The sequence below is a fragment of the Sphaeramia orbicularis genome, chromosome 21, assembly GCF_902148855.1.
Source record: "Sphaeramia orbicularis chromosome 21, fSphaOr1.1, whole genome shotgun sequence".
Lineage (NCBI taxonomy): Eukaryota > Metazoa > Chordata > Actinopteri > Kurtiformes > Apogonidae > Sphaeramia > Sphaeramia orbicularis.
The window spans coordinates 469,681-486,066 of NC_043977.1; the positions used below are offsets into that span (position 1 = coordinate 469,681).

The 16,386-nt window shown below is 43.6% G+C and overlaps 1 protein-coding gene across 1 annotated transcript in view; it reads right to left on the minus strand.

Annotated features, from left to right (window-relative positions):
- Positions 1-3: 3 nt before the first annotated feature.
- The window catches only part of LOC115412746 (aspartate--tRNA ligase, cytoplasmic), a 50,724-nt gene continuing 34,341 nt past the window's right edge, over positions 4-16,386 (minus strand). The window contains exons 10-18 of the mRNA XM_030125387.1: positions 11,734-11,845; positions 9,093-9,227; positions 7,134-7,281; positions 3,677-3,823; positions 3,095-3,137; positions 2,297-2,377; positions 2,001-2,112; positions 617-688; positions 4-547 (exon numbers count right to left, since the gene is read on the minus strand). Of these exons, the coding sequence (XP_029981247.1) occupies positions 456-547; positions 617-688; positions 2,001-2,112; positions 2,297-2,377; positions 3,095-3,137; positions 3,677-3,823; positions 7,134-7,281; positions 9,093-9,227; positions 11,734-11,845 (942 nt within the window). The 3' untranslated portion in view covers positions 4-455. The remainder of the gene's footprint in view (positions 548-616; positions 689-2,000; positions 2,113-2,296; positions 2,378-3,094; positions 3,138-3,676; positions 3,824-7,133; positions 7,282-9,092; positions 9,228-11,733; positions 11,846-16,386) is intronic.

The following is a 16,386-nucleotide window of genomic DNA, read 5'->3' on the forward strand; positions in this document are numbered from 1 at the left end:
AGGTCATGGTTCAAGTTTTATTGGCTTATTTAGTCATTTATTAAGGTACAAAAGTCCTGCATGTGCAGGGACACTGCTCTGCTGGAGAACACAGTCACTGGATGGAAATGTTCGACTGCTCTACTGTCCCTTGAACGTCTCAGAAAACATCTAGACAAACACGGACTCTGGACTCCACTTCCACATACTTCCTCCAAATCCCTGGGCTTTGTCATGAACACCTAGTACCTGTTATTGTTAGACAGCTATGAGACCAGTCAATAAACGTCACTGGTTCAACTGGTTCCTCTCCTAATTATTGGTATTAATCATGGTGGTGCGTTCAGGGTCCTACGGTGGCACTAGTGCCTACACTCTGTCCCCTTAGTGGATTAGTTCTGTTTCCCATCACCTGTGTGTGTGTGTGTGTGTGTGTGTGTGTGTGTGTTAGTCCAGGGGCCTCTGGGGTTCTGGTTTCAAGGCGTCAGGCGCTTGGGGTCACGTGGGAACATGGAGGTCTGGCGGACGTTGTGCAGACCCAGGTACAGCATGCAGACCCTCTCCAGACCTGAAAAGGATGTGGGTTCAGTCAAACAGGTCCACAGATCGTCCACTACCTGCACCTCTGCTTTCTTACCGATGCCTCCGCCGCCGTGGGGGGGGGCGCCATAACGGAAGGAGTCAATGTAGGCCTTGATCTTCTCCAGATCTGCAGGAGCACAAAAGGACATGGAGTTTGTGCCGGCTTTAAAACCCTCTTCTTTGTGTGTTTTCTATGAATATTTAACCAGGAGACGCTCAGCGAACCTGTTCACATGCATATTCAAGTTACCATGGAAACAGGATAATCGGATCTGTTTGATCAGATGACAGCACTAATCTGATTATAATCAGTCAGATTAACACACCTGAGCGGAAAACGATAACAGGAAGTTTAAGTGTACTGTCACTACCTACGTAGGAACTCTGACAGAAACCCCATGATGGACTGCAGCGTCCAAACCTGGGTTTACGATTATCGCATTTCTTCAGTGCATGTACATGTGTCAGATCTGATTATTACAATGATCTGATTACTTCCACTTATCAGACTTTTATGGAAACAGACTCAGTAATATTGGAACATGATATGAAATACAAGGATTAAATCTGCGTAAATACAGGAGTTTCAGTCTGAAATGAATCAGGTCAAACATCTACAACTGGTTCTTTGTGCCTCTGTGTGAGTTCAAAGCCCTTTAAAAGGGTCCAATGAGACCACGTCCTTAAGGGTCACATCATTTAAGTGATTCCAAGTAGAAGGGTTTTGGAACAGGCAGATAGAATAAACGCTGAGACTGAAGCTCCCTGAACTTTAGTGACAGATGTAGAAACCCCAGAGCTTTGAGAGGATCTCTACATGTCCACCACATCCAAACTGTCGTAAATACGGCAACAACAAGTCTATTTAAGGCTCAAAGGAAAGATGAACCTTAACTCTGAAATTCTAAACCCACTTTCAGGTTGGCATTTTTGTTGTTGTTGAAAATATGGAGCGAAAAAGAGTGACATACCCAGATCATCTGGACTGAGAGTCAGACTCCGAGTAAAAGCCGTGAACAGAGCGGACAGGTGTGTGAATAAGGCCTGCTGTTGTAATTCATACTAGTGGCCAATAGAGGGAGACAATCATCTGTACATCACCTCCTGACTCATGAAAACACACATGTCCAACTTCTAAACTATTATTAAAAACACCTTGTATTTTTCTGCAAACTGAACATTATAGTGTCTGATAAAAGTGTGTGGTTAAATAATTATAAGAATTATAAAAGCTAATATGCAATAAATGATGTATCACAACATGAAATATTGTAATAATGTGAATCATCTACTTTTTAAGAAGAATCTGTTGGAAGTGTTTGATGAGCAGAAGACCTCAGGGACTGGAGGAAAAGGGTTATTACAAAATGATGGTGTTTAACTGTAGAAAAAAAGAGAGAACCCATTGAAGGGGTAAAGCTGAAGGCACTTGAACGCACCGATCTGGTGATGCTGAGCTCGTTCAGTCAGAAGCTGAGCGTCGTGGATTCTCTGAGCTCCAGACAGGATCTCCTCCCCCCTCATGAACATGTCGTAAGAGTTGGAATATTTCTGGAAAAAAAAACAACAGGAAGTGACACCTGTGAGGTCACTGGTCCACGTCCAAGTCCATGTCCAAGTCCAAGTTCAAGTTTTTAGTTTCTCAGTTATTTACGCTATTTACCATATATATACATATATGTGTATATGTATGTGTGTGCGTGTGTGTGTGCGCGTGTGTGTGTGTGTGTCTTACAGGGTTGTTGGGATCAGGCATCGTGTAGAAGGGTCGAACAGCCAGAGGGTATTTGTCCAACACATAGAAATCTGTGTCATACTGATGAAAAAAACACAACAGAAGGGTGGTTAGAATAGAATAGAATAGAATAGAATAGAATAGAATAGAATAGCAGCAGCAGACGTCTGCAGGAGTCATAGAACAGATACATTATATAAACAACCACAAACTGTTTAATACGAACTATACAAATATGATTCAGATACATTTGAAAAATGTCTTTTAACACTTCAGTTTACAGACCATATTTGTAATTAATAGGATTTCAAATCCAACTATTAGAATAGAGAAGAATAAAATAGAAAATAACAGAATAGAAAAGAATAGGACAGAGGAGAATAGAATAGAATAGAATAGAATAGAATAGAATAGAATAGAATAGAATAGAATAGAATAGAACAGAACAGCCTTTATTGTCATTGTGTGTTCAGTCATATTAGTGCTACTCCAACAATATGAATAAACCAATAATATGTAAGAAAATAAGAATAGAACAAATATAAAACCAAAGTAAAAACTAAAATAAGAAAATGGAATAGAGTGAACTAAAACTAAAAATAGAATAAAATCCAAACAGACATAAAATATGAATAAACACAATATTTACTACATTAATAGTATTGACAGTTGGTACATTTCTATAAAATATTCATATAAATATTCCATTGTAATGTTACTGTAAGAACAGAGGATCATTGCAGATAAATTCCATTTGGACAAAGTGAATACATGCAGAAGTTGATGGAAATTCATTACCTTTTCCCTAACGAGGCGGCCCAGCAGCTTTTCATTGGGTGTGCTGTAGAAGAAAAAAACACAGGGTTTGGACTGCAGGCGTCCCATTGGTCCATCTGTGACTTTATTTACAGTTCTGCTGTCATTGCACATATACTGTGGACGGATGCTAATGCTAATGCTAATGCTAGGTATTAGGATGGGTCAAATGCACAGACTGAATTTCCAGATGGGGATAATAATGTGACTCAAGGGTTTACAATGACAGAGGTTCATCCGTACATGGGCCCACAGTCTGGTTAGTGTGTGTATGTACGGTGTCCTCACATACCAGGACATGGACTGAAGCTCTTTACAAAGACACTCCATCTAAAACGAAGAGTTTCAATAATAATTTCCTGATCTGAAAGTCAATAAATAAACGGCAGTGTCACTGTGACTGAACCTAAACTGAAACCAGACTAAATCCGCCCATAAACTGCCGGTCAGACCCTGGTCATCAGACGCTCAGCTGATCGGTGTCATGACTCTGTTCTTTCACTTCCTCTGTAAACATTCGTGCTTTACTGGATGAGTTCACGGTCCCAGGGTTCGGGCTCTGACCTGAGGTCGTCCTCGTCACCCATCTCCACGCCGGCCTCTCGCAGCATGGCCACGCCCTCCGTGTACTCCAGCCTCAGGGTGGGCTCCAGGAACTTGAAGGGCTCGCTGGGATACTGTTTATTGACCGTCTGGATCTCAGTCTGGAAACTGAGGACGAGACGCAAACATGAGGCAGAGCTGACCTTCAACACACACACATTCAACAGGACACGTGTGAGGGGCGGGGCTCCACCTTCACCCACCTCACACTCATCATCACTTATTTATGACACCATTTCTACATGATCACATTTACTGGAACTTAACACAATTATTTACCATTACCATCTCCTGTCACCTGTAGTTTCTTTCTTGTTTCTTCTTCTTTCCTTCCTCTTTTCTCACTCTATCACTGCTGTTTATTTCTGAATGTGCATTTGTTGTGTTGTGTTGATGTTAAAAATGAAGCATAATGTATCAATTGGGGGATCTCAAACCTGTACTATGACAAAGCTTCAAAATAAAATATCTGAAACACCAGTAGAAAAAACAGAACCAACGTCCCTGTACGTCAGCGTCCTGTTCTATGTGGATCGATCCCAGTTGAATGTGTGAGGTTGTCCTAGACCAGGGGTCACCGACCCTGGTCCTGGAGGGCCGGTATCCTGCATGTTCTAGATGTGTCCCTCTTCCAACACACCTGCTTCAAATGACAGACCTACCATCAGGCTCTGCAGAAGCCTGATAACGACCGTCAGGTGGACTGGGAGAGGGAAACCTCTGAAACATGCAGGATAGTGGCCCTCCAGGACCAGGGCTGGTGACCCCTGTCCTAGACTGATATCTGGAACCATTTACATGTTCTAAACCATCAACATACGAACCATTTGAAGGAAAGGAACAGTTAGAATATTTAAATGTATTTATTTATGTGTTTTATACATATATGTGTGTAATTTTGTCTTTATTTAACTACTTTGTATGGTGACCATGAGTGTCCTGAGTAAAATGTATTATTATTATTATTATTATTATTATTATTATTATTATTATTATTTTAAAAAATCACCATATATTCAAAAATCTAAATTTGTCCAAACTGTGAATAAACGTTGTTGACACAGACCCAAAGATGAAACAGATGTAGTCTGAGCTGAATCTGAGCAGTGGTTGTGTAGAACAGGTTTGAATAATGGAGACGATGACGAACACAGCACCGTCAGTTCAAACTGAGTGAGTGAAACTAACATTATCCTCACATTTCATCTGTTTCACATCGTTTTAACCCTTTGAGATTTGACCTTAAAGGACATCACCCCAAGGCGTGGGACTTGTACTGTTAGTCATCATTATCAGTCATTTCAGAAACAGGAACATAGAACATGTTCAAGGCTCTTCCACATATGTTCATGTGTGACTAATGTATGATGGCTATGATCTGAACGGCTCAGGTCAGTTCAGGTCAGTGGATGTTTACCGCTTAAAGGGTGAAATAATTCAAAGGCAGAACTAAATACAGTAAATATCAGCAGAATAGGAGCAGCAGCAGCAGCAGTACTTTGGTCGGTCAGGGCCTGGTCACAGCCGTCAGTCTGTTTCATTTTCGTCTTCTCACAGACGACTGAGGCCAAACCATGTGTGACTGAAGTCCAACGTACATGCAGATCTGTGTGATGTGTCAAATGGAAAAGTCACAGCATCAACAAAGGAAACCCAGTCGAGTGGAAAAGAGGAACAACAGTCACAAGTTTAATCAGACGGACAACGTCATTCAGAAGGGCCACACGTGGAACCTGATATGGAACCGGACATGACCCCTGATATGACCCCTGATATAACCCCTGACCCCTGATATGACCCCTGACCCCTGATATGACCCCGACCCCTGATATAACCCCTGACCCCTGATATGACCCTGACCCCTGATATAACCCCTGACCCCTGATATGACCCTGACCCCTGATATAACCCCTGACCCCTGATATGACCCCTGATGGTAAATATCACCCCTGGTATCACCCCCTGATATGACCCCCAGTATGACCCCCGACCTCTGGTGTGACCCCTGATATGACCCCCAGTATGATCCCTGACCTCTGGTGTGACCCCTGATATGACCCCCAGTATGATCCCTGACCTCTGGTGTGACCCCTGATATGACCCCCAGTATGATCCCTGACCTCTGGTGTGACCCCTGATATGACCCCCAGTATGATCCCTTTTCCCTGCCCATACTTCACTGGTTTGTTTCATACAGTTTTAGTGAATGTGGGTTTAGTGAATGTCACACCATGGGACCAGGTTTTGGGCTGCACCTGTCTTTTTTTAGGGTTAGGGTCAGGGCTGCACCTGTCTGCAGGACATAAAAGCCCACCCACCCACCCCATCACAACCACAGCCTTTATCTGTCCCTTTTGTCGTCTTCCATTCATCTTATGGGACAAAAACATTGATGATGTGAGAAAATCTACACAATGCAGAGCATTTGATCATAAAAGAGGATGGAAAGGAGGGAATGGCCTTTAAAGCTGCTCCATTGTGTTTGGTTTGTTTGAAGTGGTTTGGGTCTGGATCACATGGGGGGGGGGGGGTGGATTTGTGTGTTGTCTTGAAAATGAAATGAAACTGATGGAACATTTTATTGAAGACAGACACAGAAGTGGGTGCAGTTAACTTCTGGACCACAGGTGGTTAAAAATACCTGCAATAACTTAGTCTGTCATTAAGGTGGTCTGGGCAAGACCAGGTCAGCGAGACCAGGTCAGCGAGACCAGGAGGGGCCACGAGGTCCAACAGTTAGTTATGTGTAATGGGAACAGATCTCTCTCTCTCTCTCTCTCGTCAGTGTTGTTTTTTAGTCAGACTGTTGTGATGATCAGATGCAAATACATTAAAACTCATTGTTAATAACAGGTTTACACACTTCAGATGTTTCTATTTTAAACTCTACACATAAATAGTCGCAGCCTAACTCGTTGCTGATTCTTCATCTTATTTGTCTTTTTCCTGTAAATCTGTCTCTTACGGCTGATCCAATATGCAGTACTCACTACCACCACTAGGTGGCAGTAAAGCCCCATCACAATGGCGTCTCCCCAGTTCCTTCTTGACAGAATGAGTGAAAATCATTGACTTTTGCCAGAGCTGACAGCGGTGGGTGACAACAATTAATCTGGATTCAACTGCAGGAATAGTTCTACTGAGACAGACAATATTTCCACTTCTTTCTTTTTTTTTTTGCCTTCCAGTGAATTTCCAGCCTCGGAATTGATCCTGTCAAAATTCAGCTCTAGTGTCAAACGGGCAAACAAAGCAGGAGCTTCTCCTGACGTGTAATTTTCATCACATTTCAGTGTGATTGTCATTAGAGCTCACAGGAATTTGGGTGGATTTCACACACCCTGTGGAAGTGGGAATCACAAGGACCGCCTGCACATCTGTCAATCAACCATAAAAACAGCATCCATCCTGATCTTACTTGTCTCTCAGGCCCTTGAAGATCTGCACCATGGTGTCGGTGATGGAGTCGATGACCTCGTGGTAGTGGTAGTTGAAGGCCATCTCAATATCCAGACCCACAAACTCAGTCAGGTGACGGTGGGTGTTGGAATCCTCCGCCCTGAAAACTGAAACGTCAGATTTAATATCAACCCCATGACGCCCGGGGGGTGATGGAGACCATCTGTGCACCTGAACGGATCAGAAGGTCACATCGGCCTCCATCTGACCTTTGACCTCAGCCCTGTCCTCTGATAATTCACGAGTTCTAAAGGCGTATTTGTGTTGGTTCAGTCATTTTCATGCTGAAGACATGGAAGAACATCTACCAAGACAATGTTTCCAATTAGCAGCTACATACAATTCTATTTATATATACATAGACAGCTACTTTTCTTTTCTCACATTTTTTATTATATCTTGTATTTATAATTTAGCAGAGACGACATCTACCAGTAAAGAACTCAATGTCTGCGTTAACGTACTTGGCAAATAAAGATGGTTCTGACTGAGGAGCTATTATGAGATGTGTAACTTCTACTATGAACCATCATTACCTTTGATTTCTGTGCAAGTCTCAGTAATAGGATTTGTATTTTCAACATATTTATGTCAAACCTGTCATGAGAAAGTTTCATTTACAAGAACTATAACTCAAATGCTATTTTTATTGATGTGTTTCAAAGTTCACTGCTCCTCTTCATTAGGTATGCATGTATTTTTATACTTTTAACAGGCTTTGAATGAGGAAAAAAGACAATTATCTAAGATTATTTATGATCTACTACAGACACAAGACAAGAGAGAGAATTTAACAGTTTGGGTAGTTTTTATTCTGTTCTATTTGACTTTTATACATTTTATTGATCATTTTATCCTTTTTTAATGCTGCAAACACCAAACACCACTATTTCAATCTCTCAGGTCTATTGATTGAATGTTAATAAAGTTGAATCTGAGAATTCCTTGTATGTGTTTATGTACGTGTCAAATAAAGATGATTCTGTTTGTGCTGTAGGATTTATTGTACAACACCTCTGTGGTTTAAGTGTTAAAATGCCAAATGTGGCGGTGTGTTCTTTACAGCTCCAGTATATGCAGGTGTGAGCTCCGACCACATGCGGCTGAAAGCATCTAATGTATGAAACGTGCAGCGGCAGATAATGTCCCAATGATGGAGGACTGGTGGACAGAGACATGCATATGGATGGTTTTGGACAGCGCAGGCATTATTCTGCTCTCTGTGTTCAGATGCAGATTCAGCCTCAGTCCTGCGTTCATCCATGACATGACTGTGGTTCCATGTTTACATACAGTACGCCTGGACACAGCCTTCGAGGACAGCTGAACCTAAACTGACCGCCTCAGCCTGGATGGAGCTGACAGAGCTCAGTAAAGTGTTGGTGTAGAAACAGTGTTGACCTGAAGCCCCTTGGTTTTCCTGCTGAACTGAAGTGGAACAAACACAGACTTGGGTTGTTTCTGCGGAACACTGGCTCTGCATACTGTCCAAACGTATGTGAGATAAAAGACACCATGTGGAAAACATGGGTGTTTATAGGCTGTGTTTCTGTCAAACCTTTTCATCCACGCTGCGTCTTCAGTCCGACGGTGGCTGTGTTATTTTACCTCTGAAGCCCACGGCGCTTCGTAACCCAGTACAGCTCCATAAAGTCTTTTACTGGTCCCATTGTGTCACTAACACGCCAACCCCTACGGCGGCGAATCTGACCACGTCAACAAGCAACAAGAGGGAGCTCTGTTAAACTTTAACAACCTCCATGCATTTGGAGCCGTTCTAAACCTGTCATCCGGCTTAAAGGGCCCACGCTCTTTCACAACACCCTGGCTGCTGGTTACGCAGTTTGATAGAAGTGAGACAAATATGTGTGTGTGTGTGGGGGGGGGGGGGGGGGGGGCAGACGGGACACCAGCTTACCTGGACCGACACAGAAGACCTTGTCGAAGTCAGCGCAGATGCACATCTGCTTGTAGAGCTGAGGAGACTGGGCCAGGTAGGCGCTGGTTTTAAAGTAGGACACCGTGAAGACGTTGGCTCCACCTTCACTGGCAGCTGCAGGACGACACACAGCGTTTACACAAGAAGGCACAGTTTGAAAGCCTAAAGCAGGGGGGGCAAACATACGGCCCACGGGCCAAAACTGGACCACCAAGGGGTCCGAGCCGATCCACCAAAGGGTCTGATCAGGCCCCCCCAAAGGGTCCTATCAGGCTCCCCCAAAGGGTCCTATCAGGCCCCCCCAAAGGGTCTGATCAGGCCCCCCAAAGAGTCCTATCAGCCCCCCCCCCCCCAAAGAGTCTGATCAGGCCCCCCCAAAGAGTCCGATCAGGCCCCTCCAAAGAGTCCGATCAGGCCCCTCCAAAGGGTCCTATCAGGCCCCCCCAAAGGGTCTGATCAGGCCCCCCAAAGAGTCCGATCAGGCCCCCCCAAAGGGTCCGATCAGGCCCCCCCAAAGAGTCCGATCAGGCCCCCCCAAAGACTCTGATCAGGCCCCCCAAAGAGTCCGATCAGGCCCCTCCAAAGAGTCCAATCAGACCCCCCAAAGGGTCTGATCAGGCCCCCCCAAAGGGTCCTATCAGGCCCCCCCAAAGACTCTGATCAGGCCCCCCAAAGGGTCCTATCAGGCCGCCCCAAAGAGTCTGATCAGGCCCCTCCAAAGAGTCCAATCAGACCCCCCAAAGGGTCTGATCAGGCCCCTCCAAAGGGTCCGATCCAGCCCCCCAAAGGGTCCGATCAGGACCCCCAGAGGGTTCGATCCAGCCCCTTAAACAGTCCAATCAGGACCCCCAAAGGGCCCGTGGGATGAATTTGTGAAATGTACAAATTCCACTGAACATATGAATCCTTTTCATTCAGGTTCCTCATCCTTCTGGTCACGTGGGTCGAACCAGTACAATACTATCATAATAACCTGTAAATACTGACAACTCCAAATGTTTCTTTGTTTTAGTGTAAAAAAAGTAAAATTACATCAAAGTGTTAAAAACATGAACATGACCTGTAACTCTAACCCTACTATCAGTGTTTGTAGATCCACTGTGATCTGTAAGTTGTAATAAACATAATATTGTTAAAACTACACTTATTTTTATTCATACATTTCAGGTTGTTAATGTCATTCATATTTTTTAAAGAATACTTTGTAGATGGAAACATTTTCATGAGGTCATTTTACATTTTTCAGTCGAAAACTAGAGAAAAGTTTGGAGTTGACATTATTTCTATACTATCATGTGAGTATTTTACTGGTCCGGCCCAGTTCAGCCCATATTGGGTCAAATGTACCACCCCTGAATTATAATGAGTTTAACACACCGCCCCCCCCCCCCCCCCCCCCCCATCCTAAAGGTGTGAGCTGACCAGTGACCAACTCCACATGAAGCATGAACTCTTCTGTACAAACACTGATGATAAAGGAGCTTCATGTTTGGAACAGTTTTAGATCAGGAAGAAGCTCCAGCAGACACTTCAGACTTCAGGACGTGTTGATTCTGCAAATACAGCCTCAAAACAGCAGAACCCCCCACCTGACAACCTGCATGTTTACCAAAACATGAGCCCAGTTACATAAGACGCACACATCTGCGCTTCCCCATTTGTCACAGACGTCATAGGTTATTATCTGATATTTTTGTGCCGTCTAAAATCGGGCGGGGGCTCACAGGCACAAACTGTTCAACGTATGTGGTATGGGTGTGTGTGGCAGACAGGAAGATGTGGTTTCTGCAGAAAGTACACAGTGTTGATTTACAGATGCCGCCAAAATAAAAAGAGCGCCACTTTTGAACTGGGACACGCCAGGCCGGATTGGACGACCTTCGACTCTTGAAGAAAAGGGGAAGTGAAAGTACCACGGGTGTCACCGCAGTTTAGGTCAAATCTGGGAGGTGTCAAGTTGTTTAAAAAAAGGGAGAAGGAGGGAGAGTTTTTAGGTTGACTCCTCCCACTCCAATGAGATGGAAGTAAAGGGAAAGCTGCATCCCGACAGTCCTTTCTCAGCTTTATCAAGTCAGCTTCTTTCAGCCGTGGAAACACTTTTCACTGGAGACATGTGTTGGAATAGAAAGTCTCCTCACGTCCCCGATGTGGAGAAAAACTACCCCTGGATAAGAGAGACACTATGCAATACAAAAGCACTACAGAGGAACGGTGTCTTCAGAAAATAAAGTGCGATAAAGTGTGTTGTGAGCAGGCTTAAGGAAAGCCTCCCCTGCCAAATTAGAAGAGCACAGTGTGGAAAAGTGAAAGTAGAGGAGCTGATGGGAGAGTTGGACGGAGCTGTGAAAAAGCCCCACTAGGCTGGATTAAAGGCACCATTTGTCTAGAACAATACAAGTGTGTCTAATACCTTTTCCACTGTACACTTGGACAGGAACTGCACCAAACCAGTCACAGCAGATATGAGGGGGTTCCTCATTTGACTGTTAGACATGAAAACATGCTCAGACCAAACAGGAAGTCACATCAAACTGTCATACGATGACTCACAGAGGACAGGCGTGGGTGGAGCACTGATAACTGTGCCCTTAATGACTCCTCCGATCAGAAAAGACTGTACCTGATATGATTTTAGGGGTCTGGATCTCCACGAAGCCCTTGTTGATGAGGGTGTCTCTGAAGAGCTGGCACACTCCAGACTGCAGGCGGAACACGGCCTGGCTGGTGGTGGTCTGTAGGACACACACAAACAGTCACACACATGCACTATTACCACACTTACAAAAGGTTCCACTTCTATTATGATTGTGTAATGAATCCAATGAATCACACTGTCTGTGAAAATGTTGTTCGCACGAAGGCTGAAATATTCATTTGTTGGCAACACATGAGTTCAACCTCAGCGAAAGGCCTCTGGGAACACAGAACCCGTCATTAGAAATGGAAACACTGAAAACAAGGAGGGGATTAGACGGCGCAATCCCAATTCACCCCTTGGCCCCTCCCCCTTACCCCTGCCCCTCTGTTTTACACATTATGTGAAGGGGTAGGGGTGTCCCAATTTTTAATGACTCAGAGGGGAGGGGCTAAGGGGGAGGGCTGTTTGACCCTCCAAATGGAGGTTTCCCAGAACCAAGAGGTAGGGGTAAGGGGTAGGACCAAGGGGTAGGGGTAAGGGGTAGGGGTAGGGGTAAGGGGTAGGGTCAAAAAGTGAATTGGGATTGAGCCTTTGACTCCACATAAACCAATAGATTACTGTAAAATCCTTTGCTCCACCCCCCCTTCAGTCATGTGACAGTGTGTCCAAACGTAGAGCCCACCGTCCCTAAAAGTGACCACCTCATCTCCAGTGACCACAGGGTTGCTCCCATTCCTCTCCACAGGCGTACAGATCTAGTTATTGTGCATCTTCATGAAGACAGGCCCTAGTCGTCTCAGTACAAACGGAATAGGTCTGCTTTAATTAAAAGGTTTAATTTGTTCCTCCTCCTTCCCATCTCTGGTGTCTGTCCAAAATCCTGAACAAACCCTGTCTGACGAGCACTTGGCAGATTGGAAAAGTAATAATGTCTTAATACTGGGGAGCTCATTAATCTGCAGACAATGCTGCGGGGCTGTCTGGCTCCAAGTTAAAATTTCCCCTGATTTTTAATCTAAATTCTTAGGGTAGAAGAAGCAAAGGGTAAAATGTGAAAGTCCCTTTCTTCTAAATATTCTAACCAAAACCTTTTCCAAACCACTGAACCATAGTAAGATCATCTATGACTCAGAAGTGTAATATTTTACCACCACAGTGGGCTGCACCACTGCTTTAGTTTAGGGACACTTTGGGTTTGGCTGTTCTTTACTTTTTATTTATTCATATATTTCCAACTACGAGGCACTTCGTATCTTATACCTTTGTTTTTGTTTTTTTTTTCATTTTGTCAGTTTAACTTGGCTTTCATGGGTCCAACACCTGGTCTGTATTTGTCTATTCATCCATCACAGAGAAAAAATAACAATATCTGGAAAAGAAAATCCCAGACGTGTGCACATGTACTAATTTGGACAGTAGATCCTTTCATTCATCAGTGGAACATGGATCTGTCTGATGGTGTTTTGGCTTAAAGGGGTTACATGGACGAGGTGTCTACAGGTTTCTACAAGTTAAATGGAACACTTTTAAGACCTTTTGAAGACCACTTAAAACAGAATTTAAGGCCTATTTCACGGTCATACTGGAAAAAATTTGACTCCTAGAATTTAGGAAAGTTTATTTATTTACACCAACGCCTTTGTTCCCACTGTTCAGAGTCATTTCTCACCAGGGGCAAAGTCAGCGATAATTGGTTCCTAATTTCAATATAAATTGTCGGGTTGGAACTGAGTAGAATAACATTACTTTCTTAGCAGTTTGAACATTTAACAAACACATTTAAACACAACACAGACGACAAGTTTATGGAAACAGAACTAAGAGTGACCAGATCAAATAGAACACCTTCAAATGACTTTAAGGTACTATATGCAGATTTGTAAATTCAAGGCTTTTAATACTTTTTAAGACCCCATGGGAACCCTGTATGTAGAAATTCTACTTTCAGATATTAAAAATGACCTATAATTATCATTTGCGTGTTTAGAATGAAGAGTCCTGACGTTCCGCTAAATATGCAAATGTATTGGATTGAACAGATATGAACTGAATTCAGTTACACTGATGGGCCAGTGGACTTCTGTGGCCACTAGAGGGAGTAGTGAGTCACTGCTGGTCTACCATAGAAAGGAAAACTAACATCGCAGGGCTTAGACGGAATGAGAACCATTAAGAAACAACTTTTACAGTCAAAGTAAGTGACCAAAGCATGAATCGCTGCAGTTGTTTTCTCCACTGGACTCAGCTGTAAATGAACAGATGGAGTTGGATGATGAAGCGGAGGAAGGCATACAGTTATTATGGGATGTTCTTATCTTTGCTGAGTTTCCGTTTGTTGATCTGTGGTTCAGACTAAACTGTGACAGTTCTGACCTTGTTTTTTGGATTCAAACAGAACTTTAGTTCAGTTATTGACGACACAAACCAACAGAAAACAGAGCCAAGCTAACAGGGCTAAGCTAACAGAGGGGATTAGTGGTTGTACAGTTTTAGTCTAAAAACACAGCTAAGCTAACAGAGCTAAGCTAACAGAGGGGATTAGTGGTTTTACTGTCTTAGTCTAAAAACACAGCTAAGCTAACAGAGCTAAGCTAAGCTGGTCAAACCCCCCCGCCCCCCCCCCCCAGTGCACATTGGCTCCATAGTAAACGACGCTGCTTCTGTTTTCTACTGTGTGTTAACATGAACCACCGTATGTTTGAAGATGGTCACGTTCCAGGGGAGTTCCATTGGAGCTAGATTATTATTAAAGGAGGTTTATGGATCCTTTTGGAGCGTCTGTCTGTGGTGGGAACCTCTTTACAGCTTCACTGGGCTCTTTAGTGCCAAACTGATGACAGAGCCCAGTGTGTGAACTCAAAGTGCACAGTGTGACACAAACAGGTGTTGTTGCCAGTCGACCAGAGCGACACGTCTTTGTGCTGCGGTGTTTGTGCCTTCCTGCCTGACGCATCATCCATGTGGGAGGCACAGATCAAAACAATCAGACGCTCTGTGGCTGCTCTGTACAGCTGCTCACACTGCTTCAGCACATCTCCCACACTGCACCACACTCTCAGCTCCAGCACATTAAATCACACACTGACTTCCTCCAACTTCAGGGGTTGCGGCGGTTTGCTTTGCTTTGTTTCGACTTCAGTGTCTAAGGTAGAACTGTTCACACTGCGTTGCATGAAAGCTGCTCAGATTTTCTATTATTCCTTCAGTAAAGCTAAAACTTTTATTACAGACGGGGATTAACGGAGCCGTTGCTTCAAATACCTTGACTAAGACGTTTTGTCCGTTGTTCTAAAAACTTCCCCGAACTCCAAAGTCCACGTCACTGTGAGACATTACATTTATCAACATAAACCACCTCTGTTCAGACACTGGATGTGGAACGTTCCCCTCTTCATCCAACTGTTCAAGTGACAGCTTTGTGTCATTAAGTTACAGTCGCTTTAACGGTAATGTTCCAAAACAACTTCATTTACAGAAAGGTCACAATTCACATGCAATTTAACGGTATTCACGTGAGAAGGACGGAGAGAGCACAGATACAAGAACCATGACCAGGAGGGACAGGTGGACTTCATCTGGACCCTCAGTCTGACGGACACTCCAACTCAGGCTTCATAAATAACCTGGGGTTTCCCTTGGCTTTCACAGGACTCAAACCCACAACCCAAAAACCACCTAACCCTAACCCTCGCAGGATTTCTGCTCATAAAAAAATGTTTAGTATCATTTTGCCTTTTTCATGATCAGACACGAACACAAGAATTCAGTAAAACAGACAAAAGCAGCTGCGCTTTTCATCTCAGTCCTTCTAGTCTTTGGTTTTAGTCGGAGGTCTTCTCCATCTGGTACTTTTTGTTCCTGAATCTCTGCTCTTTTATTTGACTCTTTTTTTCTTTTACTTTGGTGGTTTTTCGTTCTAGTATCTTCTGGTTGTGGAGTCTGGTGAAAGAACATTTTATGCTCTTCAATAAAAATGCCTCCATCATCATTTTGTACCTTTTTTATCATCATACATGGAAAAAAACAGCTAAAAGTGTACTGTGGACCAACTGCAGTGGTTACTGGACCCCCCCTGGCTGATAGTTAGTGTTTTTGTCTGTAGGTATCTGTAACTCTACAGACATTCCTGATCAGTGCTTCTAGAACCAGACACTGTGTTGCCTCTTACATGTGTTTGTTGCCCTTTCTCTTTCTTGTTTCTTTCCACTCACTCAGACTGATGACCACCTACTGGACCACGGTCCCGATTCTCCCATAAACTGTATTTTTTATCCCTGCTGTCAGCCTGTGTTTGCTCCTGGACGTTCTGTTGGGTTTCTTCACTGTTTAGTATTTTTTAGGCCTTGACCTAAATATATGCCTTCAGATGGTTATGAATTATGATGGGCACAATATGAATAAAATAGACTTGGATTAGATCTGCAGATACACTCTTAGCATAACTGTGTGAGCCAAAGTGGACTGGGGGGGTTACACCTCAACCAGATCTTCCTCCTATCATGATGGAATACTCGCCCACCTTCATTTTTCTGACAAATTCATTGTGATCTATTATTTCAGATGGTGCAAAAGTAGCAAAATGATCAAGTTAATTTGTGTTTTTAACCCATAAAGACCCAGTGCTACTTTTGTGGC